This window comes from Aquila chrysaetos, chromosome 11 (genome assembly GCF_900496995.4).
Source record: "Aquila chrysaetos chrysaetos chromosome 11, bAquChr1.4, whole genome shotgun sequence".
Lineage (NCBI taxonomy): Eukaryota > Metazoa > Chordata > Aves > Accipitriformes > Accipitridae > Aquila > Aquila chrysaetos.
This window is the reverse complement of record NC_044014.1, coordinates 19,336,721-19,361,266: the sequence shown is the minus strand read 5'-3', so window position 1 is coordinate 19,361,266 and position 24,546 is coordinate 19,336,721. Positions and strand designations below refer to the sequence as shown.

Here is a 24,546-nt window from a genome sequence, read left to right as displayed (position 1 = left end):
GGGAAACAATGCACCATTTTTTCCATTCTAAGTAACTGCAAGGGTAGGTCCATGCTGCAGTGTCAAAGGTGAATGGCTGCCTCAAAGCCAGACACTTTATTTTGCTGGGAGTTGTTTGGTGCTGATGGCAGTTCAGCTGGGTTCCTGGGTATAAGAGGAGAAAACTCAACCTCCCAGTGCCCCAAACAGCAGTATGGCTGCAGGAGGCAGTGTAATGAGCTAAGTTGCAGGTGAAAGCAAGCCAGAAGACATTAAGTGCTGCTGTCTAGATGCACCCATGCAAGCATCTCATATGCTATAGCTTGGCATGTCAGTCTCGCCATCAGATTAAGACAGACTCATGCCAGACAGAATCACCCATGGCACAGCAAGATCCCTGACAGAATCTGTCAAACCCAAATATTCCAGTTAAATTTGGTGAGGTACAGGGTTGGGGGTTTTTTTTGAATGATACAACCCATAAAGTGAACACTTCTGAGGATCCCTTATTTAGTGAAGAGCTTGGATTTCATCTTTGGGGTAATGCCAGCTGCTGACCTGAGATACCATACCACAGCCAGCTTTAGCAACATCCCATGGCACAGAACTAACTGGTTGTACCTTATATCACAGCTGAAGTTGTTTAAAGAAGTTGAGAAAATAGACAGATTAAGCTAACACAGTAAGAACCAGATGTATCAAAATACAATTTATTCTTAAAATGGCTAGTTTACATGTAACAGCAAGGGTTACATAGGGGAAAAAGTGCAATTAGTGGAGGAGGCTTCTTTCACCTTAGTATTTATCATCTCGCTGCATTGCTAGTAGCTTCAGATTCAGGATATTACACTTCTTAGCGATGGGCAAAAATGTGATTTATATTTTGATGTTAACACCACTTCTGTACAGCTAAAAGGTGTGCCAGTATTCACATCTGCTGAGCACATATTGGACAATTCCTCACACAAGTCTTGCATGAAACACAGATCACCTTTACAGTTTGCCAGCTCAGCTAAATTATAAGCAGATACAAAATATACGTTAGTTTACTGAAGTCTAAAAAAAAAAACTTCAAAAAATGAGGTACAATAAAACAGAGCAGTTTCCTATTTATGTGCAAGCCTATATTCAGTCTAGAAAAAACTAGTAGCAACCCTGCTCTTTTAAAGAAATTAGCTTTCACAAAGTACAGCTAATTCACCATCTTCAATATGAAGGACCTTGCCCATGTCATTGCTAACTTTGCAATAGGGAGCAGGACACTCGACTGTCAGATGCTGTAAGATTAGATCAGGTGATGACTCAAATCATCTAATGCTGCTACAGACTAGGAAGTTTACAAATCACTTTGTTTTGTCACCTAACCCTATTTTTGGCATGTAGGGTGGTTTTAAAATCTTTTTAAAAAGGCACGTTTTTCTTTTAAAATCAAAAGGTAATCATCTGCCTGCTAAGTGAGTAGGATGATGAAGTCAAGGTTAGATTTGTTCTCAAATGCAAGACATTTATTATTCACAAAGCCAATGACAACAGAGATGTCTTCCCAAAGCAGCGGTCACTTCCACCACTCACTTTGCATGTGAAACCACTTGTTTTCTGTATTCTTCTTTTTATCCCATAGAAGTTTCCTGGGATTTAGAAGACCAGCTTTGGAAAGAAGAAATTAGAACACTGTACATCTCCAAGTTATACAGCACAGCCTACCTCTTCCCCTTTACCCACATTTCCATTATCCTCTCCAAGTTTCTTAACCTGTATTGAAGCCACAAATCCTAGCCATGCATTCCTACCAGCCTCTGTTACAAGCACGCAGAGGGTCATAGCAAGCTTCTGTCCTGACAGCATCACCTCATCTCTACTGCACTCCTAATAGGTGCAAAATGAATTGTGATGTTCGTTCATGTAACATCCCTGCGCATGCACACATACTCTCACACATGCAGTTACTACAGCTTGCTAAGGTACCATCGCCTTCCATACTTCCTTACGAGAGTCTCTCTCCTAGTGACTCCAGAGAGTCAACAGCAGAAAGCAAGCAGCGTATACTTAAGATACAGGCATGCTATTTCTACAGTAGGTGGCATACGCGTGGGTTTTATCTGGGTTTTCTTTCCTTCCAAGGATAAGGTTTGGCTAAGAACTTCAGTAGCATAATATGGTTTACCAAGTCCCACAGACTAGTGGATTTGGATTTGCTCAGACAGCCAACAAAACCTGCCGGGTGGTTTCGTCACGTAGTATGTGAACCAGAAAACCAACACTGTTCTGTTGCCAAATGGAAGAATGCTTCCTCGCTTAGTATTGATCACCAATATGGTGATGAATTTTCAACCCGACCCAAGCTCTGCCACTGGGGAAAGAGACCACTGGACAGCCTCGGACTGCCTAGTTGATCAGGCTCTCTTTCTTGTCCTCTCCTTGGAGTCTGAAGATCTACACAGTCTTTCTTGGCAGATGGTATCTGAACACCATCAGGCTTCCACTCTGCGTGGAGAATCTTGTAATTCTGACCCTCATTATTGTCCCAGAAGGTATGTTCTCCACTTTGGTAAGAAATGCAAAACTCTATCTTCTCTTCAGGGGAAATGGCAGGAGGCAAGTCAATGGTAAATGAGAAGGTATCATTTTCAGAATCACTATAAACATTGTTCATGTATATACACTCAACGTCCGTGTAAGTCTTCCACGTATCAAAGGTAATTCGAACCTGAACCTTTTTTTCAAAGCTCACATTTTTTACTTTCACAGTGCCCGACAGCACCTTCTCTTGCAGGGTGCAGTTCTCCAGGCAGACCAAGTTCTTCTGCAGACGGTTCCTGAAGTCCAGGTAGTCAGCTGAGGGCCGAGGGAAACCCAGAATCAAGTTTTTCTCCTCATGTAGCTTTAAGCCAGATGTTATGTTTTCAATGCCTAAGAGGTCAAACTGAAGATCCCACCCAGGGTGCTCCTGGAACTCAGAGAAGGTGTGTATCGCCGTCAGGGACAGCCCCTTCGAGTCCGCAAACACAACTCGCTTCTTGGCTCGGGCTGCTGAGTGGTTCCAGTCACTCTTCTGAGCTTCGGAGTCACGTTTCATGTGAAGACACGGTCTGAGAGGTTTGAATCTGTTCACAAAGTTGTTTCTTTGGCAGTCCTCAAGGGGGCTGAGAAAACTCTTCAGCGGCGGGGAATGGGCTAAGCATATTCTCATGGCCACGTCCACGGGCATGATGGAACTTGGCAAGGGCCTCGGGTCCAAGATCTGTATCATTCTGCAAAGCAGAAAGACAGGACATTATTATTTGTTACATCAGGTAAGAAGCTTCTTAAGAATGCGTATTTGCTTCATCTGCTGTCTTAATTATTCATGGCATCATCTTTGCACGTCTTTAACGCAGCCTAAATTAAAATGGACAGTTCAAGCTAAGGAACTAGGGTGAGACTGTTCAGTCATTTCTTGCTAATTCTGAACTCTTTCAATTCAAATGTCATCTTGTTTGCTTTTTCCGAACCTCTGAAAAATAGATTTTAGTGACAGCCAATTAAACATATTTCCTTGAAAATACAGAAAAGAACATTCTAGTAACCACTAAAACAGATCCAGTTACAGTGGAAGTGCTCATCCACCTTAGCTTCCCTCTTAGAGACTCTGAGCCAGGTCTTAAAATTCCAGCAAGCTGGATCAGCTGCTTCACCTCTGAGCAGAGACAGCACTATATTAAGCAAGTCACCTATCCCATCACAGCATCAAATGGGAGGCTATGTACCTTGGTGCAGAACCATCACACTGTGGCTCTGAACAACCATAAATGTATGTTAGGCACCCTGGTTTTGGTTAATTCAGACAAATAAAAATGCTAAAGCACCTTTGGAAAAATTTTTAATGAGCTATTAACCCAGGTCTAAGTAACAGAGCTCTCTTGCACGGTTAACATTGACTGCTGAGTGAACAGGACAAAAAAGAAAGCAGGTTGGGGGGGGCAGGGCACACACTTTATTTTTTCACCTCATCAGACTTCAAGAACTGGCTTAAAAACATCTTTTCATAATTCCCAAAGTCCATGCCGAAAGCCTACTGCAAGTATTCAGTAAGAATGCTACAGCTTTATTTGTAAAGATTTATTCATAAGCCTCCCTCCCAGATGATGAAAACCACAATTACTATGCAAGAACATGGCCCATTCAAAGCCAGTTAGCTTGAATATTTGTAAAAATGGGCTTCAACTGCAGCACATCCCTTCTAAGAAGGATGCAGTCCTTGCTGGAAGTGCAGATTTTTGTTGAGTCACGGGAAGCCAGAGCATTTGCTTTGTCACTTAAATAAATGGCTTTCTCCTTTCCAGGGCTCTCACTGGTATTCCAGAGCCCTGCCAAAAAAAGCTGCATCTGCGCTGGCCTCTTAATTCTTCTCCTTGCTTTTTTTATTGTGGCAGTATTTGCCATAATAAGTAGGATGAGGAGAGTACCAACATCAAATTAATCAAGTTTTGCTTTGCTTTAATAGGAGAAGAACTAAGGCTTCAAAAATACTCTCTCTGCAACTTTTGTGACCAGCTCCTGGGGCAACAGCTCCTAAGCTTTTGCAGTATCAAAAAAAAAAAGGGGGGGGGGAACCCCAAAACGACAAAACCCAACCAACCAACCAAAAAAAAACCCAACAACACAACCTGAAAAAGGTAGGCTGCTAGAAGAGGCAAAACCGAACCGCCAGCAAGAGATGCGGTGGGCTGAGCAGTGTCATTGCCGGGCACCGCAGAGGCGTAAGGACGCTTTTGCAGGACCCGTAAAACCGGAGGAGGGGAGAGGAGGGGAGGAGAGCGGCGCAAGTTTCGAGGCGTTGCAGCCCCAAAGGCTGCAGCCCGCGGGCTGTTGTTTCCGCGGGCCCGGAGGAGCGCACCTACAAAAAAAAAAAAAAAAAAAACAAAAAAAAAACGGAGCGAAGGCAGTAAAAAAAACCCGAAGACCACGGGAGGGAAAGCAGGCGCGGGGGCAGCGGGCGGAGCCGAGCGGCTCCGTGCCGCGGTGCCGGGGGGGGGCGGGCGGCGCTTACCTGCTGCAGTGCATGGGGCCGCCTGCTGCTCCCGGGGCCGCTCCGCGCCGCCGCCGCCCCGCCACAGCCGCCGCCGCCGCCTTTATGGGGCCCTTCCCGCGGCGGGCGGCCAAGGGGCGGCTCCGGCCCCGCGGGGGTGGGGTGCGGCGCGGCGGGGCTGTGCGTGACGGCGGCCCGGGGGGGGGGGGGGGGGGGGGGGGGGGCGGCTGCCGCCTCCCCTTCACGTGTCCCGGCCGTGCGGCGGCGGCTGGCCCGGCTGCCGAGCGCCGTGTGCCGCCCCCCGCGCAGGGACACCCGCGGTGGCCTCCCCCCCCCCCCCCCGCCCCGCTTTTCCCCCACCAGAAAATGTACTTCTGGACATTTAATTTGAACGGTGCCGATGGCTTTTCACCTCCCACGCGTGGTGATCTGCAGGCACCGTCTGAGGATGTGACAGGCCTGCTGCAGTTCCCGCGGTCTATCTGTTGCCTGTTTCTAGAGCGAAGGGACAAAAGTCGGTAGAACGCAGCCCCCGCAGCGTTGGCCATAGCGCTGCTGCGTTACCTGCCTCCGCGAAGGCCCCAGGCGCAGGACTCACAAGGCTGACGAGCCCTTGCAGATGCGGGAGGGGTGGACAGCCCGCGGGTGGCAGCGTGCTGTCTTCTGCAGGCTGTGAGTCACCCGGAGAAGGTCCATCCCCAAGTTACTGCTCTTCATAGACAGTGCCCTGGCTGCTAACGGCCTCTGTGGGTCGACAGTTTCGCTGTCACCTTCTCGCTGGCCCATTTGCTCTTTTCCCAAGGGCAACAGATGACTTGCAGTCGCCCTGAAAGATGTGATACAGAGTCTGTGAACTGTAATTTTCCGAGTTCATAGTTCTTACCAGTAGATGAGACCACGCACAAATAAACAGCAGGAAGTCCTGTGCTTTACGTGAAGCAAAGGGGCCTGACAGTGATGAACAGATGACACAGGAATTTTCTGGCTCACCAAATTATTTTTCTGTTCCTGATTTGTGAGCAGAAAAAAAATCAAAAGCTCTGGTGCTATGTGTGACAGTTTATTAGGAGATAGTATGTGAGCATGGCAGGTGGTGACAAGGATGCCTCCATTTTGGAGTCAAGCTACGTAGAAGCAGAGAGAAAAAACAGTCATGAAAGGGCTGGAGAGGGAAGACTTCTGCTGACTGATGTGTGGCACACATATCAGTACACTGTCTCTGTACATATAATGCGAGTATTCATAGGACAGTAAGACTTCAGTTTCTTAGCTCGGACCCTTGGTGACTGAAGTTCCTGCCTTTCGTGCCAGTACATGACACCAAGTGTCACACAGATGAAGCCTGAAGCACTAACTGGCAATGCAGACAAGGTTTTGGAAAGTACCGCTCTGTTCCCTGGCGCCAGTTATTCAGGATGACCTTCCCCAGTCCTCCGCTTCTCAAGTCACATCTCTGCCGCTCACATCCTCTTCCTCTCCTTTCCTTTCTCCATCTTTCTTATCTCTTGGTGACTGCCAGCTCCCTCTCAAAGGTAGATGATATTTTCTCATCGTTTGCCTAGGGAAAGTGCTAGAAAACAGTACCTCTGCTCTGGAAGCCTTTCTAGTTGCAGGGAGTTTATTTGTCTTTAGGAAGAACTACAAAGACTTTCAGCCCTGGCTGCCTGCCTGGCAGCAGTAAGCAGGGCCCAACATCCCTCGTGGGCCTAAGGGAGGACTAGGCACATGTCTGGCATTTAGCAAATCTCCTGTATTTCCCCATTGTTATAAAAAATGAGTGAATAACTCTGGAGAAGTTTTATGAGCCTGTGCTACTTGAATCTCTGTCCATGCAGCTTCCCCCACGGCACCGCTTAGCTGGGCTGCTGCGTTATTGGGGACTACGTGCGGCAGCTGGGGCTGCTGTATCACACTACCTATGTGCAGGCATTAAATAAGACCTGGGAAATTATTTTATTCCACGCTTGAAGTCTGCACAAAAGGAGTCGCCTCAAGGCTTTGCTACACGTATTTCTGCTACTATGTAGTAGCTCATTGCACTGTTTGCCACTATAAAAAATTTTGTTCCCGTTGTGTTAAAATACGTGTTTTGCCCAACTTAGAAAACAACATGAAAGATTATTTAAGGTGACATGCTTAGCAAAAAAATAGTAGTGAGATACAGAGCCTTTCATGGGCAGATCATTGCCCAAGTCAGTAAATATGGACTGGAGACAGCAACTTTGTGCCTACTTGGTAACCTGGAGCACATTCACGGCCGTAGGCTGGTGTCCCAGTTTCCGGTTGCCAATACAAGCAGAGAGCATTGTGCAGAGCCAAGGTAACTCTTTCCTCATCCGAGGAGATGTCTCTGCATCGAGGCAAACCGATGGGGTTATCTGAGGTAGCACACCAGTTTGCACTGTCAATGATGATTCCCTTGCTGTGCTTTTTATAGAGGACTCAGGTTTCCAGTTATTTTGGTTCAGCAGCTCTCCTGTCATCGGCAGCTTAAAATGTAGATCTGTCTGTCTGTCTGTCTTGCCTTCAAATAGGGCTGCTAAAATGGGAACACCGGAGGGAAAAATATCTTTGTCCTACTGTGCATTTGACAGCACTTTGTGGCATATCAGCTTTCCTGACATTTGTAGGTGCACATAGAAGCAATGGCAGAAATATATTCCTGGAAGGGGCAGGGTTGATTATAAATTCAAGCCCCATCATAGGGGGTTGTACCTTCAACTGCGACTGTAACAAGGAAACTCAAATTGACCACCTAGACTAGTTCTTTTTCTGAAAACATTGCACTGGAAATGTAAGAAGCTAATTGCAACAAGTTAGCTATAGTAAATACAGTTTTAGTATAGTGACCATAGTCCCAGTAAACTTTAAATGTATGTTTTTAAAAAGAGTTTGCAGCCTAGATGATCCAGAGGCAATGTAAGGCACAGGCTCACTTTGCAAGGAATTCACTGAGGTTGCTCGGTGACAAGCAGGCAATTGGGTTCACACTGTTCTGTTCAAAGACAAATACATGGTATTAGATCCACAGCAAGTGCTTTTTTATATGTGGACAGCCCTCTGGCTCTCTCTGTTCTTCACCTGTCTGAACTAAGTAATGCTTTTCAGTCAGCAGCTCTGAGAGCAGATAATGAGTGATTGTGCATTTCTGTCAGCTATCGGGCAGCAATGGGCTACTTTGGTCATTTGTTTGTTGGCTCTGGTTATTTTACGGCAGAGCAGAATGAAAGAACTGCTTTTTTCAATCTGTATTCTGAAATTGAGTAATTAAACAAGGTTTTTGTGGTTTACGCTGACTTCATTACTCTCCGGTCGCTGTGCTTCTCTGCTGTAGTCCCCCACAGCTCCAGGAGGGAAGAAAGGAGATATGTTGCAGTTGAGGATTTAGAAAGAGTCGCACGGCCTTTGGCATTTGATTGAAGCCTTTTGAAGCAAAGATAAGCAAGCATTTCCTCAGAGCAAATTTAAGTCACGACCACATTTATAGGAAAAAAAGTCCAGAGAGAAAAAAATATGAATCTCCATTTTACTTGCATAGTAATGCATCCCTTGAAAAATTGTTGCCGTTTGCAGGGTGGGAGAGCAATGCTAGCTCAATGCAGTTATAGTATGCAATATAACAGGGAAGGTTTTGATTTGGGGCTTGAGACTAAAATCAATTGCTAGGGCAAAGGCAAAACACCAGGGTTACTAGGAAACAGAAAACATCCACCTTCTTTTGGCTGGCACATATTTGGTTCCTGCAGCATCACTCAACACCTGTGAATGAAACAGAGCTTTAATGAAAGAGTATCTGTAATAATAGACAGACATGGTCCATTAGGTCAGGGGACAGCGCAGTCATGCAAGGTATACAACAGATTGCTTTTTTTTTCTTGAATTGAGCTCTTCTGTTCAATATTCACTCTCTGCTACTAAGACTAATCTTTGTAAACATGTGTTATCTATGAAGCTGGGCAGCAGGTTTCTATGAATGTGACTGCGATGCAAGTAGTAATTATTCAGGTACATCGCAAGACTAGTGAAGTCCAAACTGAGTTGAGCCTCTGAGCCTTTGAAAATTTAAAATCAGTGATTTATGCGATGAAATACAGTGAGCAGAAGGCTTATTTAGTCTTAATAGAAGGTTATTTTATTTACTTGCTTCTCAGAGCCTTTTGGGGAACTTTGAAAATTCCTAATGGTTACAAATATATACCAAGGAAACTTGTCCTGGGAAACTCCATTGTTGTTTTTGGGGATTCCTTCAGCACTGGCACAGTCCACATGAGGAATAAGTAAGTTTTTGATCTTTTTAGAATTTTTATTACCCCATTCCTCATGGTTCAGCCAGACCTAACATGCTTGAGCCTTTGGGATCCCCTCACCAAGAGGACATCAGTAACTTGTGACCACCTGTTAACAGACAAATTACAGAAAGTCTGGAAAAGAAATATTCTAGTGCCCACAAAACTCCTCTTTATCATGGTGATACTGCTATGCTTTGGGAGACTCTGAGAGCATTTTTTGTTGGTATCATTCAGGATGAAATTGCTGCTAAACCATGTTTGTTTGGAATATGCTGCTTTTGGAATAAACTTTAAATTTTGAAAGAAAGAAAGTAAAAAATAAAATGAAACATTTCAAAAAGACAAAATGACATGAAGTTGGGGATGGGAATAGTAATTTTTCAGAAATGTATAACTTTTCTAGATATTGCATTATTAGACAATGTTAGAAAACTCAGACTTTGACAGAACAGTAAAACCATTTTCTACCCAGTTGCAGCTTGCTTGTAGAAATCAGGCCTTTCACAGATCTGCCTGGCAGAATACACCCAACCCCTGGAAAGGGGCAAGCAGCGTGCAGCCAAAGTCATCAAGAAATTATGCAAAGATGGGTGGGGTTTATGTTCTCTTACAGTGATTATAAGGATAATCAGTCTCACCAGGATACGATGTAGGCCTAACTCTTTAAGCACTGGCACGGGGTCTAGGTCTGGTTCTTTTTTAAGTCAATAGCAAAAGTTCTTGCCAGTACTGGGTCTCAGAACTTTGTAAGGTTAAATTCAAAGGCATTTAAATTCCTAGAAACTGAAAGCTTTGGACTGAATTAGAAGCTAGAAATTGATTTTAAATGTCTAATCTTATTAAGACTGATTAATGACAGATTAGTCAATGGTAAATGAGTCATCGCTTTGGAAATGCATAGTGCAAGAGAAGTGCATTGCTTTCTGAAACAACTGACATAGAAAAAGCAAGAAAATGTATCTCAAGCTGCTTCAATATTTTGTGTAATGTGATCATATTAAATTCAGGATATTTCGAGCAAGATTCCCTTAAACAGCTTTTATGCAAAATGCAGCCTTTTAAAAGTATCATTGCTTTGGTTGTATGTAGTAAGCAACTGATGAAATAAAGACAATGCCATGTTACTTATAAATTGCTGCTACTTAGAGTAAAAAGGGAAAGAAAAACTGAAAGAAGGAAGAACATGAATGTAGGTATTCATTCTTGGAATAATCTGAACTTCCAGTGAACGATTCACAAGGGTGCAGAAAACAAAACACATACATATATTTTATACATGAGTATAAATCTGGCTTATGAATACAGACTAGTTTTTGATAATGCAAAGGCCTTTCTAGATGTTTGAACGGAATGTGGTATTTCAGTATTTTTTGAAACTACATTTCTTTTCTCATTTTTTGTGGGTTTTTTTTTTTAACCACACACCCAAGAAGGTTGAACCTTGAGATTCTGTGGCCAAATGTTTCATAAATATAAATCTTGTTGCTGTGTATAGATAATCAGTGTTTATTCTCTATTCTGTTTCCTAGGCCCAGGTGGAGGAGTTACCTCTGCTGATCGGTAGTCTTTTCCAAAGAAAACAGTAAGTGAAATGCTGCTTTGTGCAATTGGGTTTATCTTTAATTCTGTGTGACCAAGGAAACATTGGTTGAGTAGACACTTCCATCAGCTATGTGGGAAGTATTCTCGTTCTTTGCTATCTTTCAAGCAGAAATGTGATTTCTTTATCCACATGTGAACAATTCCTTACAGCCTTGCAGGAGCCACATGATTTTTCAATATGGTTACCATTCCCATAAGACTTATGTTGAATGAAAACCTTCATCCTGAATGAGCATTGCTATATCTGACAGCGGCCCAGCTAACATCTGCAATATGTTCACCCAGAGTGTCTTGAAGATTTTTAACAGTCTGAATAATGCCCCTTTTCTTGTTCTGCCACCCAAGAGACATGATCCATGCCTGTATTTTAGGTTCTCTTACAAGGTTGTTTTTGTCTTGTGTATCACAAGAGAAGAACAGGGCTTGGAAATCAGTACAGTGAAATTCTGTGTCAAGTTTTTCTTGCATTTGCTATGTGGCGGGGGGGGAAGCTCCCCTATGGCATAGGTCTAAGAGACAAAAGAACCTTTTCTCTTTCAGATTTAGTCTAATTTCTAATCACTTCAGCTGTAAAATCGGAGTTTCCTAGAATCTGACCTAGTTATCCTTTTTGGATGCACAACATAAATATATATATGTATGTATGTATATTTCCCCAGTTTCACAGGGGTCAAATTTCATGAAGAGATTAATTTCATTTTTAGATTTGCTGGAAAGAATGAAGCTCTTAAATCCAAGTGCTGTAACAGCATCAGTCTTGTTTCATCCCGCAATGGGAGGGGAAGTAGTTAGGGCCCTGAGTGTAGAAAGGTCTGTGGGCTAAATAACAGATTTGCAATAAATTGGTTTCCTTGGGTTATTCTTGGATGCTGCTTCCCAGAACACAGAGAGTTTACTGTCAAAATGTGCTTGCTCCATATATGCAATAATGCTTACAGTAAGTTTTGCAATCTTTAAAATGGATTTAATCAGTGAGAAAAATCTTGCATGCTTCTCTGGAGAATTACAGTCATAGAATAATGGAGGTTGCAAGAGACCTTCTGAGGTCATCTAATCCAGTCTCCTCCTCAAAACAGGACTAGCTTCAAAGTTAGATCTGGCTGCTCATGTTGCTTGTCCAGCTGAGCTTTTAATACCTCCAAGGACAGAGTCCACAGCTTCTCTAGGCAACCTGTGCCAGTGCTTAACCATTCTTATAATTTCTTCCATTTATCTATCTGGAATTCCTTTGCTGCAACACATGACCGCTGACTTTTTTCCTTTTGCTGTACATCTCGGGGGGAAAGTCTGGCTCCATCTTCTCTCTACTCCCTCTTTCAGTAGTGGGAGGCTGCACTCTGACCCACTGTTACTTAGCCTTTTCTTCTGCAAGTTAAGCAAACTCAGCTCCCTCAGCCTCACCTTGTGCAGCACGTTGCAGTCCCCTAACTGTCTTGGTGACCCTCCACTGGTTTCACCCCAGTTAGTCCATGAGGCTTTCTTATTGAGGGACCCAAAACTGGACACAGTTCTCTAGATGCAACCTCACAAGTGCCCCATGGAGGAGAATAATCACTTCCCTTGGCCTTTATTTCAGGATTTTAAACAAGGTCCATGGTGTTCTCTCATACATAGAGCACAAGCAGAACTTCTTTGTTTGCTGTGGCAAAGCCTCTGTACAGGTTGGTACATAGAAATTTGTGCAATTTCTTCAGGGCTGTTTGGTTTGTTTGGGAAACAGCAGTTATCTCATTGGTATTTTGGCATACATAAGTTACATTTTATTTGTGGGTTGGGGGATGCTTTTCATCACTCTTTGTTCCAAATCTGGCAGTTTTGGAAATCATTCTCTCTCATATATGATTTCAGTCATGTATGGAAGGGATATTGCACTTCTGTAAACAGACTATTGCAATCTTTCTTTCAGGCCTTCAGGCATTTTGATTTAACATCTGCCTCCATTTCCAAATGACACCTGTTCACACTTATCTGTGAAACTCAAAAAAAGTTCTCCCCAAAATGCTGATACAGAAACTATTTGCTTTGCTTGCTGTCATGGATAGGCCAACTTCAAACCTCTTTGGAGGCTTTTTCTTCAACACTACATCTTAAGATCTTCCTCATCTTTATTTCCACACATGTTGCTGCTTCCATCTTCCTATTTCTTCTAATTCATTTTGGTTGTGTGACTTCTCATGCTGTCAATTTACATTTCACCTTCTCATCCCTTCTGGCTCCAAGTCTACTAAACTGGTTCACCACGCTTCCACTTTATCTCCCGTAATCATTTACCCAAGGCTTATTGCCCTGATAGCTTAGCAAAAGCCACTAAGATTTTCATTACTACTTTACCTCATCTCACTTGAGCATTGAGGCTGGCAACCTTTCAGTTTTTCTTTCTGAAGCCCATTAAAAAGGCATCTAATGCAAAAAATCACAGCCACTCTTTCACCATGCTGTTCCTACACCACACCAACAAAAATTTGCTTCAAACCACTTAAGGTTCCTCAAATGCTAGTCTAACCCACACATATTCTTCCTGGCTAGTTCTTTTTAGCCACTGTGTTAACCAGGCAAGTGGATGACTTTGTTCATTGAGGAAAACACAGCTCATGCACTAACTTCATCTAACTTGCACTCTACTACGAAAGCATAGATCTCACCTCGGTGACACTGACATACATTTACTAGTCATAATGTACTATTTAAGGATATGAGGAGTTATCTGAGGACTTCCCTCTGAAGGAGAAAGCACTGAGTGTGTTGGAGAGGAAAATGAATTCTGTTTTTATTCCCAGACTAGTAAAAAGGGAAAAGGTTCTCTTAACTAGGGGTAGTTAGAAATTTTTCTTTGTTACAAAATTGGAATGTTTAGAGGAATAAATGTTCATCAGAGTGGTTCTTGGAAACATAACTGTTTTTTTAAAAAACCCCAACCTTCTCTTTGCCTTTAGCAGGGAGTTACCAGGGACCCCTTCCCAGAGAATGAGACGGGACACAAAATAATGCATGGCATGGGTGGCATGGCATTCATGTCCTCCTCCTGGGTTAGGGAAACCCCATCCTAAAGTTCCTGATCCTTTTTCATATGCCTGTATATTTCCCTGCAGTATATTTATGTATGCAAAGCTGCATAGCTCTAACAGGAAAGGCTGAGATAAATGGATTCCAGTAAAGGCAGTTTGCAGACTGTTGATAGGGCAGGAGCAAGTTATCTCCTGAGCCAGTGAATGCCTGGCCATATCAACTGGCTGTTATGGGAGAGGAAGTTGTGATTCTGTCCTTTGGGAGTAAGGGAGGAAATGGGAGGAAGTAAAATATTTACAAAATAAATTTTAATAAATCTGTTTCCATCCAACCCAGAATGCTAACTTTTAAACTCTCTGTCTCCCAAGGGAAAGGAAAGTTGCTCCATTTGTAGCTTTTCTTCTCAGGGTAGTCATAAAGGCAGTGAGCATGAGAGAAAATAAATTCTAGCTCTGTATAAAAATGGTAGCATAGAAATGATGTATCAGTTTTATTACTGCCATCATGCATTACACATTTGGCTTCTCCAGATAATAGCCATATTCATAATTCATACCATCTGTATTGGAATATCCCATGAAGAAGGTATTTAAGGAGAAACTTCTCTGCTAGTCATAGCACAGCAATGTTGAAAGCGGGATGGGGTGTTGGTCAATGGAATGTCTCTGGTTTAGAAATGACACCTTATTATCAGGGCTGGTAGCTCCAAAACCAGGTTATGAATGCCCTGCAGGTATAATACCAGAAACTAAAATAGTATGCCTGGCCCTTTTATGTAACACAACATAAGAACAGATAGAGAAGAGAAGTGATGATTCATTATCTGTTCATCCAAAAAACAAGATTGCTGATTCATATGCTACATCCTAAAGCTTCACAAGTCTAAACGTATTCTTGACTATTGTCAAATCTCTATAAAAAGATTCTGTGCACAGGAGAGTGCCCATGCTTTCTGTCATTGATCTTGTTCTAAATCAAAAGGTCTAGATCATCCTTAGACTCATTGGTATGTAATGTCTCTTCTAGTATGCCCTACTTCTAGCATCCGTTGTTATAAGTTTTACAGGTAATATAGCATTAGTTTTGTCCTCTGTGTTTTTAAATGGCATGTAGAACTTTAAAAATACATAATATAGTTTATAGCACACTATAGATTTTGTAAATTGCATTCCAGGCTTATGCTTGTGCCCTGGTTTTTTTTTACAGCCATATACAAAAACAAAGGTAAATCAATCCCCTCTTGCAGGTAAAGGTCATTCTGTCCAAGGGAGGGAGCTTCCTGGACTCAGACTTTTTTTTTTTACATCAGTTTGTTGAAATTAGCAAAACCTTCTTTCTACCATTTTTATCAAAATCAGGCATTAATCTCTATTTTGTTTAAACTGTATAAACCCATTAGAATTGGATACAATGTTGATTATAAACAACTGTGCCTAATGAAACAGCAGATTTTCTGAAAAAATGAGACCTACTCCAGTGTAAGCACATCAAACTAGTGTGAAGTGATGAATAACTTGTTACCATATAAATATAGAAGGTCCCCGCCATGATTCTGGAGCTGACATTTCTAATGATAGGTTCTCAGCTAAGTCAACAGAGATATTCCTCTTGCTTTCATGGGTCTTTGAGGTCCTCTGTTCTTGGGATCATTTCCTTTCTTTATCCATATGAATTTGAAAGAGTAATTATACTCCTGAAGATCGTTCCCAGAACAATGTTACTACACTCAGTGTGTAATCCTTACAATACAAGTAATAATAAGGGTGGAAACTCCCACTTGAAACTCCTACTACAAGTCTTTACTTGATGGGGCAAGGAGATGCTTAGAAAGCCATTCAGTGAGAGGTGCTCCGAGTTTTAAGACAATTCTACTTTCACTGTGCATCATCAGCCACAATAGTTTGCACAAATTTAATGGAGCATGAGGTTCCTTTGAATATGTGGGTTTCTGTACTTCAGTGCCAGTATCATTCAATCAGCTTGAATGGTGATAACCAACACCAATCTGTTGCAATGCTGTAACAGAAACAGTGTAAAAAACCTATGATAGTTTCAAGAAGTGTTGCCTAATATTTATTTCATCTGTCTGTATTTTTTTATTGCAGAAGAAGTGGTTCAGCAGACCAGCTGAGCAAATCTGCTACTTTCCCAGCAGATTAATATTGGTATAAATTTCACAGCTGAATGATGATATTTTCATGCCTTATCAAAAGAGTCATATGGTCAAAGATCATCCTCCTTCTAGCAGGAGGGAAAGGAGACTTACAGATATACCTGTACTATATACAGTCCAACAACCTATAGCCAAACTACTGTAGAATTCTTTGAGCCACTGTTATGTTGTACAATATTTTAACTGTTGAGTCAGCATATTTTAGCAGGGTAAGACTACCGAAACGTATTATGACTCCATTGCTGATACATAGCATCATATCTAAAGCCAGTTTTCTTCCTTTTTTAAGTCTTATGAGTAGATGAGTTCAATTACCGACTGAGACTTCATTCTTGCAGATAATTGACTACTCATCCACCTTAAATTTGTCTTTGGTAGCCTGACTCAGAAGGCAGGTGATAGGACGGCTGATGCAAAAAGTGTATGCATGGATTTAGAGTGGGTAAGAGAGATATGAGCATGCATTCCAAGAAAAAGCTTAGTTTGCTTTTTTGAAAAAAAAATCTGAAAAATAGGGCACTGGTTTCCTGCCAGGGGACACTTTTGAATAGGAATGTCTGGAATTATCTATTAAATTGGGTCTAACTTGGAGCAGGAAGAAACAGTGATGGAAAAAAATGGATGCCAGGCTAGGAAATAAGCTGAGTTAGAGGCTCCATATCTCAGAGGCTTTGTTCTGTCTCTGAGCAGTGTCCCAGAACGGGTACTGACACGACACTTTGCTATGGTGTCCTATACTTTCCTCAAAGGGGAACAAGAAGAGAGCACTGCCAGTTCACGTTGGTCATTTCCTCCCACCACATATGTCATAAATTAAATGTAACATGTGCCAAGAAAAAACTAAGCAAAAAATCTCTTTATTTAGATATATTGCCTAAATATGAAGGGAAATTTTAAGTCTTCATAAATTCCGTATTTTCACTGCAGTTAAGTGTTTTGTAGGCACATTTGATTTTATCTAATCATCACTACTCTGGCAGAAATTCTGTCTTGAGTTTTATTTAAAAACTTTTCAGTGTCCTTGAGCAGTGCTAAGCCCGAGGGCCCTAATTCAGAGGTGATGTTGGCCACTGGCCTTCCTTTGCTCTGTTCACTTTGCCTTGTGTTTCAAGTGATGCAACACAAATGTTAGCAAAAGGTGAGAGCTAAAGTGGTGCTTGACATTTTAAGAGGCACATTTTCCTGCCATTCCATTCCTCCTACTACTGCTCTTTTTTTTTTTTTGTCCCTGCAGTTAGAGGAGCTGTGCCAATACCCAGCACGTGTAGCTGCTGTGTGTGCCAGCCTTGGGGCTGGGGTCACACATCCATATAAAAAACACTCCACAGTGGAAAACTCATCACTGAATTGAGGCAAGGCAGGTTGCTGGAGGGAATATAACAGGGGCCTCAGCCTGCCGTTCTTGCCCTGACACGAGGGGAAGGGATCAGATCCATCCTTGCCTCCTCTCACCTGTAGCTAACAGAAGACAGCCAAGAATTGATTCAGTGAGTCTTTCTAATTCATTCTGGGTCATGTCAAAGAGGTTTGCTGAAGCCACAGCGGGATTTCAGATGCTCTTCTTTGCCCTGAAAAATGACTAAGAGCAGTCATGTTCTCAGTTACAGCTGAGCAGCAGCTTAGAATGCTAGCAGCCTGTCAGCTCCAAAGTGGTGCCTCACTCTTAAGTGTGCTATTAGACTTACCATATGCTAACATGTCAGATGCAAAAACAAGGTTTGCATGTCACTGGGTCTGCTGCGAACAATTCAGCAGCTCAAATGCACAACCATGAATATATCTTTTAAGGAAAGGGTCTAGATCAAATTCAGAAGCAATTTAAAAATAGGAGTGTGTTAGTTTCATATGGGTAAATGTGGGAGAGTGACAGAAGGTGGTAAAAGGCACATAGCAAAGGAAAAGAATGTACAAGTAAGTCCCTGCAGGTCACTGTGGCCTTGCTTTGAATTCCTTCTGAATTTAGCCTGGAATGTCAATGCCCACATCAAGTTGCTGTTTGAACACAGCACAACACAACATGCCCAAGCTAAGCTGCAAACATAAAAACCAGTTCCCCTATCTCTGTCATATTTTTCCTTGTTAATCACTTGATGATGTAAAACCTTCTGATAGCTGATGGAAAAATTGGTCGTTAGTAAGCTGTTTAGAGGTCCCTGAATTGAAAGGCAGAATGTGAAATGAACACCAGTCAAGATACCAAGAAATTATGGAAGGTCTTTCTCTTCTCTGTGATCAGTCCCTGGAAAAGGTGTTATTGTTTGGCTTTTTACAAACATACTTTTTCCTATAAGAGAAGCAAGGTAAATTTTCCTATTAAGCAGCCACAAAGTGCAGATAATTGTCACACACTGGTGAAAATATTCCCCCCACCTGAAATTCTGAGACTTTTTTTTATATATTCACTGGGTTTTGTTGTTTGGGATTCTTGGTTAGCACTTATGCTAATGTTTCCATCCATTAATTTTAAGTGCCCCAGTGTTTTGCAAAAGATCAAGGTACAAAATAGCCTGTGTGCAGAATTACAAGTTAATTTCTTAGCCATATTTCTAAGGCAGGTGTTATCAAAACAAAAGCACCATTTTGCCCTGAAAAATCAAGGTCTTTCACTGATTTTGAATTCTGGTTTGAAACTTTTTGACACATAATGCACATCGTGTTTGTGTTGGTTTCTCTTCACTCAACTTCTTTTTTCCTGAACAGTGGGCAGAAGGCAGGGTTTCCAAATAGCACCGGCTGTGTTCCAAGATATATCAGAGTGCTTGGCATCAGGAGTGAAAAAAGCAGCAGAATTTGCCAGCACTCACAATAACCACATATCTAGCTGCTTTACACAGCTCCTCCCAATATAGATACAGAGGTGCTATATCAAGCTTTTACACAATATAAGTTTGGAAGCTCTGTCCGGGGAATATGAAGTTCACCTAAGCCTTCACATTTGTGCTGGGATCAGCTGCAGCAGAAGCAGAGGTTTAAAAGAGGACACTGGCAGTTTGCCTAAGAAAGAATACCGGCCAATAAATCCTCTGTCTAAAGTATTTGGACAAAGTGTTACTTAGAAATTAAAAAAATCAGTAACCGGGCAATTTCAAAATACAAACATAGACAGTCTTGGATTCCTTGTTTCTTTGTAAAGAAGAAATATATTTCTGAAGTAGTTCAGTAACTAAAGGTCACATCTGGTTCCTTAGTCTTGTCCTTCCTAAAGGATGAGTTTCAGTGCTGTCCCAAGCTGACTTTTGTCCATATATACAGATCTCTAGCTTGAAGAACACTACGAGCTTGACCTGTGTGGAAGCATAGCTTGGAGTTCATGCATTTCTGATGCTCAGACCAATAATAATAGCAAGGTTATGACTACTCCATTCTGCCGATACAACTGTTTGGGTGGTTCTAATATCACTTTGCAGCACATCTGCTTATACGTAACTCCCCTTTCATTCTTGAGTTAACTCTTTTACCATATCTACAGTGAACTCTTCTACCATCTCTACAGGCGAACTACCTCCGTAAAAAAAGACAAAACAACTGTATATATGCCGCTTTGACCATGCAGCAGTGCTGTACTCCCTGTCCATCTTCCATCCATCCTGCTGCCTCACAAGTTGCTTGCAGCCTGCAGCCTTGGTGGCCTCAGGTGCTGGACTTTCAGCACTGTGAGGGACCAGCTCACACCATCTCTTAGCCTGTGCTTCCAAGTCGGCATCTGACTGACAAGATTGTTACTTTAGAGAGTGGTCTCAGGGCAGCCGTTAATGCGTAATTTAGATTTAGCTAGTATAGTTTCCCATAGCTTTTTTCAGCATGAATACTTGTTTAATTTCTTACTATACTGAAACATAATGTCTCTGATTTTATACAAGAACTGGTTCTTCTCTTCAGGGGCTTATTAAATATTCCTTTTAAGAATGTTATGAGCTCAGCATCAAAGTACATTATAAATCTGTCCATAGATAAATAAAACTGTACTGAGGAATGTTAGCTGAGGGAATCTATAGCAAGATTTATTTCTCTACCCCTTCTGCCCATGCAGAACTTCAGGCCTCCCCCAGCAGAACTGCCTGGCCCAGAAGCAAAGCCTTTGGTTTCCTTTCCTATCCTAAAGGGCCTGGGAGGTTGGCCAGCTTATTTAGCAAAGCACTTAGGTATGTTACTGAACTTCCCACACGCAGGTCTCTCTATGTAAGCCAACATGAGTTCTCAAAATTTTATAATACTTTGCTAGCCAGAGCCAGGCCACCTGGGGAAAAAAATGACTGATTCAGCTCTTAGCTAAGGTGAGCTACACCTACAGGACTCTGTGAGATCTCTACTAAAAGCAAAGCAATTCTCTCCCAGAAGCTGGTGCTGCTGTGCTGTTAGATGCAAGGGACAGTTTCTACTTCATACTCTCTATAAGGTGAATCTAACTTTCCAACGCTGCCCTCTCTGTGTTACCTGAGCAGATACCAAGTGAGAATAGCTCAGAAAAAGTATGATTTTAATTGGTTCCAATTTTGTTTTGCTAAAAGCTATTTTGGCTAAATTGGAGGATTCCTAAGACCTTTTGATGTTTCCTTACTGTGATTGTTCTGTCTTGGATAAAATGCTAGTAGCGTGAGGGCAGGCATGTATCTGTTATTCTGATAAGAAAAGTCTGCACTGTGGTCACTCAGATCTTTGCTACATCGAACAGACTGCTTTCAGATCACTTGATCTAGCTATAAAATGGGAAACTGATATTCCTAATAAAATTATTAGATACTGTTATAAAGTGTCTAAATAGAGAAGAAAGTCCCTGTGGCGATTGTGTACTCTCCCACATATGCTGTCGTAAGTTCTACAGTGCTCTGCTCTGCTCTGAATACCTGGCTGACACTAGGCACTTTGCTGGTTGCATCAAACTAACTCAAATGATAAAAATAATTTGTTTGCCTACAATTAAAGATCCCTAGTGACTAGCATGCATTTCATATTTTTTTTTCAAGGAATATCATTTAACTTGGAACAAATACAAATGAGGCCAACTTCCGTCCAGCGCTTATCTGTTGCATAGGATTTTTGTTTACAAGCTAAGAGGGCCACAATAAATGGCTGGGTGCTATGTCCCCATCTACACTGCAGGGGCTATTCTGGTCCACAGTGAAGAGTTTCCATACATGGACAGTATCAACAAAGATAGGAGTAGCTCTGCTGCATGAGCTGTCCAGACAATAAAGAAAGGATCATCAGTGAAATCATTTCTGAAGAAAAACAGTGACTAACCTACCAGGAGAAAGCTATTTCACCATTACATGCCTATGGGGCATTTATTTTGTGTGCACATATATTGCGTGCAGTGATGGCATTTCAGATGTCTTTAAGGTTTTAAGATCTTAGTCATGCTCACTGCCTCCACACCAATCTAATCTTCCATTCCACTGTTCTGTTTCCAGTTTTGAAATTGTTCAGGTTACGAGGTAGATCTGGAAAGTAAAATAGGCTCCCACTGGGCACGTATTGGTGAAGTGAGGTAGGAGACTCCAGCTAAGTACTTTGAGATCCTATCTTGAAGACCAAAGGGCCTGGCCAGATGAGGCAAAGAAGTGAAAAGGAAAGGGAGAAGGATGACCACTCACTCTCCTGGAAGGACTCCAGAGTGATAGAAGCTGAGACATATTTAGTTTTAACCCCAAGTAACCTTGCTCTTGAAATGGCATCCTGTGTAACTTCATCTTAACAGCAATAGTTAGCATTTATGTAACTCTATAAAGTTAAAAGGGCCTATTTTTTAATTTTATAGAAATGTATTCAGTCAACTCTAAAATACAAAAAGGGTAACTTTTAAATATATTTCCCAGATAGCTAAAAACCCCCCATGACATAGGCTTACCCTACACACTCAAAAATGTTGCCATCTAAAGAGGAATTTATCAGGTGTTAGGCACTGGCTGTACTGGCTAAGCACTCAGCGGGTACAAGGCTATGCAAAATAATCACAGTCCCAGGTGAAATACAAGCACTACTCTTTACTATTTTTAGGCAGCTGGATTGTATCACTGTGTAACCATGATCTTGAAAGTGACCATAAGGCAACAGTTCAACAATCAAGGTGTGTTTGATACAAGAAGAAAACCAGTAATTTTCTGGAATGAATGGAAATATTATTTTCCATGGATCAATAAGGACATAAGTTACTGTTATAAGGCTTCCTATAATATGTGCAGAAGAACCACCTCAGTCGCTTATAAAGAATTACAGAAAGAAGTGGATCACAGAAATAATCCTAGAATAAACTGTTTGAATAAAGCACTTAAAATTTTCCCTCTCTTGCTAGAAAATACAAAATCCAGAAAAAGGTTTTGGTATGTACATAAATGAATGGTACATTGCCATTCGTTTACATCACTCAACTGTGATAGAAAGCAACAATACTTAATTTGCTAATATTTTCCCATCCTTTAAATGTATTATATTGGCAATAAACAAAGCCTACCAATCTACTAACTCTTCTTTCAATTAAGAAATCAATTTAAAAATTGCTTTACACATGGTTTTTGTGTGGCACTGATGTCCAAGACATTTTACTTTTAAAATGTTTTAATAGCTGTTTTTAGTAAGCAGTTGAAAAGGAAGCAATTCACTCGTCTATTCAATAATTCTGTGAATCTGCATGTAAAAGGTAATCCAAGTGAAAATATAAAAATCACAACAGTTAAATAGTTTGAACTTTGGTAATGTATCAGCATTTGTAGCTGGTAAGGTGTCTTTGAACATAACATTAATAATCTGTCAATGAATGAATGGAAAACAAGGATGAATCTTTTTTTGTAGCCTACGTAGACATAATACAAAAAAAAACCCTGCTATAGATAAGGAGTTAGTCTGCTATCATGTTTCAGTGCCCATCCTTGTGCTAAATACTCACTGAATCTTTGTAGTAATATACGCTAGTGTAAAATCCAATAAACCCTTTGTATAGCATTAGTGAAACTGTTGGAATATTTTTTTCTTGCACGCACTTAGCCAGGTAATAAATACAAAAATAGAGACCAACGTGGCAGAGTCTCAAAATCAAGCCAAATTAATTACTTTTAATTCAGTTTTGCAATTTAGCTTGCTCTTAAGACAGTTCAAATATACAATTATTTTAGAACTTTTTGACCACCTAGGGTTTTCCAAGTTTTGTTAGGCCCAATTCTACATTAAATTTAAGGTATAACCAACTGTTGTGTTGCTTTGCTTTGATCTGAGAGGTCTGATAAATAGATTCTGTCTTCAATTTACTCATGGAACAAATAAATGAAATAGAAGGTGTCCCTTAAGTGAGGATTAGTCCCTTAAATGCAGTGTGGCTGCCTACTCTGCATTCAGGTAGGAATGCAAATATGTTTACCTGGTAAATGTCCAAGTCTTTTGAGATTTATCCATTACAGGGAAAAATATCTTTGGATGGAGATTTAAACTTTGCTTGCAGGAACATAAGAATTGTTTTAATGGATCACAAAACTTTTTTTCTCCAAGAATATCCCTCGCACAATGTATAAATACATTATTACTGCTTACAGTGAATTATAAGATGTTGGAAAAATCATCCCAAAGGAAAAGTTTCTAGTTGTCATGTGTTGGTTTAGCTCTGTGATAACTTATGCTTAGCAGGACATATACATAACTGTGTTCACTTCCCACAAGCCTCCTCTTTTAAAAAAAAAAAAATTATTTTTATGGGGTTTTACCGACAATTTGTGACCATTAGAGTGTGATCCCAATAACCTCTTGAACCTGCTTCCTACTTTCTGTCACCCAGTTAAAAATCTGCATAAATATATTCTTCACAGCAAGTCTTAGGATTTTTATGTTTTCATACCTGATTTTAATACCACTGTAATGACATTCTTTCTTTTCATCACAATTCCTGTTATGAATCAGTGCCATGGACTACTTTTCAGTAGGAGCCTTCCATTAGAAATATTGAAATTCATTGGATTTGATCATTACTACTTTGTGGTAAAACTATATATACTTCTTGAACCAAGTAACTGTGTTGCTTAGGCTTAAGTCAAGAAAAGCCTCTTTTTTTTTTTTTTTCCCCATACTGTGGAATTAGCTGTTCCAAGAAGCCATCATTTGAATTCTTGAGAAATTGCCTCTCAGAGATCTGTCCTGAAATAACATCTTGTCAATCTATGTGCAAGTAGTTGGAGTAGTACACTACCACTTTTTAAAAAAACATTGCATTTAGTTGCTGCTCTGCTTTCCTTCACCCTGCATACTCTGTATGGTAGTTACATTACATACTATAGGCAACCCATTTAGGTATCCAAATCAAAAGTATAGGCTTCTTATACCATCAATGGAAAGAGGTAAAGTGCTTCAGAGGGCAATTAAGAGTACAGCAGTGAGAAACCCACCTGCTTTGTTAATTACTCGGATGACCTGGACACTTCTGTTAAATGCCCAGGATAGGTTGTGAAGGTGCCTGAACCTCCCCAAAGCCTTTTTTTTTTTTTCAATTGGGACAGGAAACTAATATT

General features: G+C 41.2%; 1 protein-coding gene and 1 long non-coding RNA gene across 3 annotated transcripts; one reads left to right on the top strand and one right to left on the bottom strand.

Moving 5' to 3' along the window:
• Positions 1 to 675: 675 nt before the first annotated feature.
• Positions 676 to 5,112, bottom strand: PPP1R3C (protein phosphatase 1 regulatory subunit 3C). Of its 2 annotated transcripts, none has more exons than XM_030031263.2 (2): positions 5,009 to 5,112; positions 676 to 3,230 (listed from the first exon to the last, which is right to left on the bottom strand). In XM_030031263.2, the coding sequence occupies exons 1-2, from the start codon at positions 5,020 to 5,022 to the stop codon at positions 2,285 to 2,287; spliced, it is 960 nt and encodes a 319-aa protein (XP_029887123.1). In that variant the 5' UTR covers positions 5,023 to 5,112; the 3' UTR covers positions 676 to 2,284. The 2 variants fall into 2 exon arrangements, with proteins under 2 accessions (XP_029887123.1, XP_029887125.1); XM_030031265.2 differs by lacking the exon at positions 5,009 to 5,112 and adding an exon at positions 4,626 to 4,846.
• On the top strand, positions 4,617 to 23,065 carry LOC121233660. Its single transcript, XR_005933591.1, has 3 exons — positions 4,617 to 4,634; positions 10,806 to 10,858; positions 21,022 to 23,065. It is a non-coding gene; the product is annotated as an uncharacterized LOC121233660 (long non-coding RNA).
• Positions 23,066 to 24,546: the final 1,481 nt, after the last annotated feature.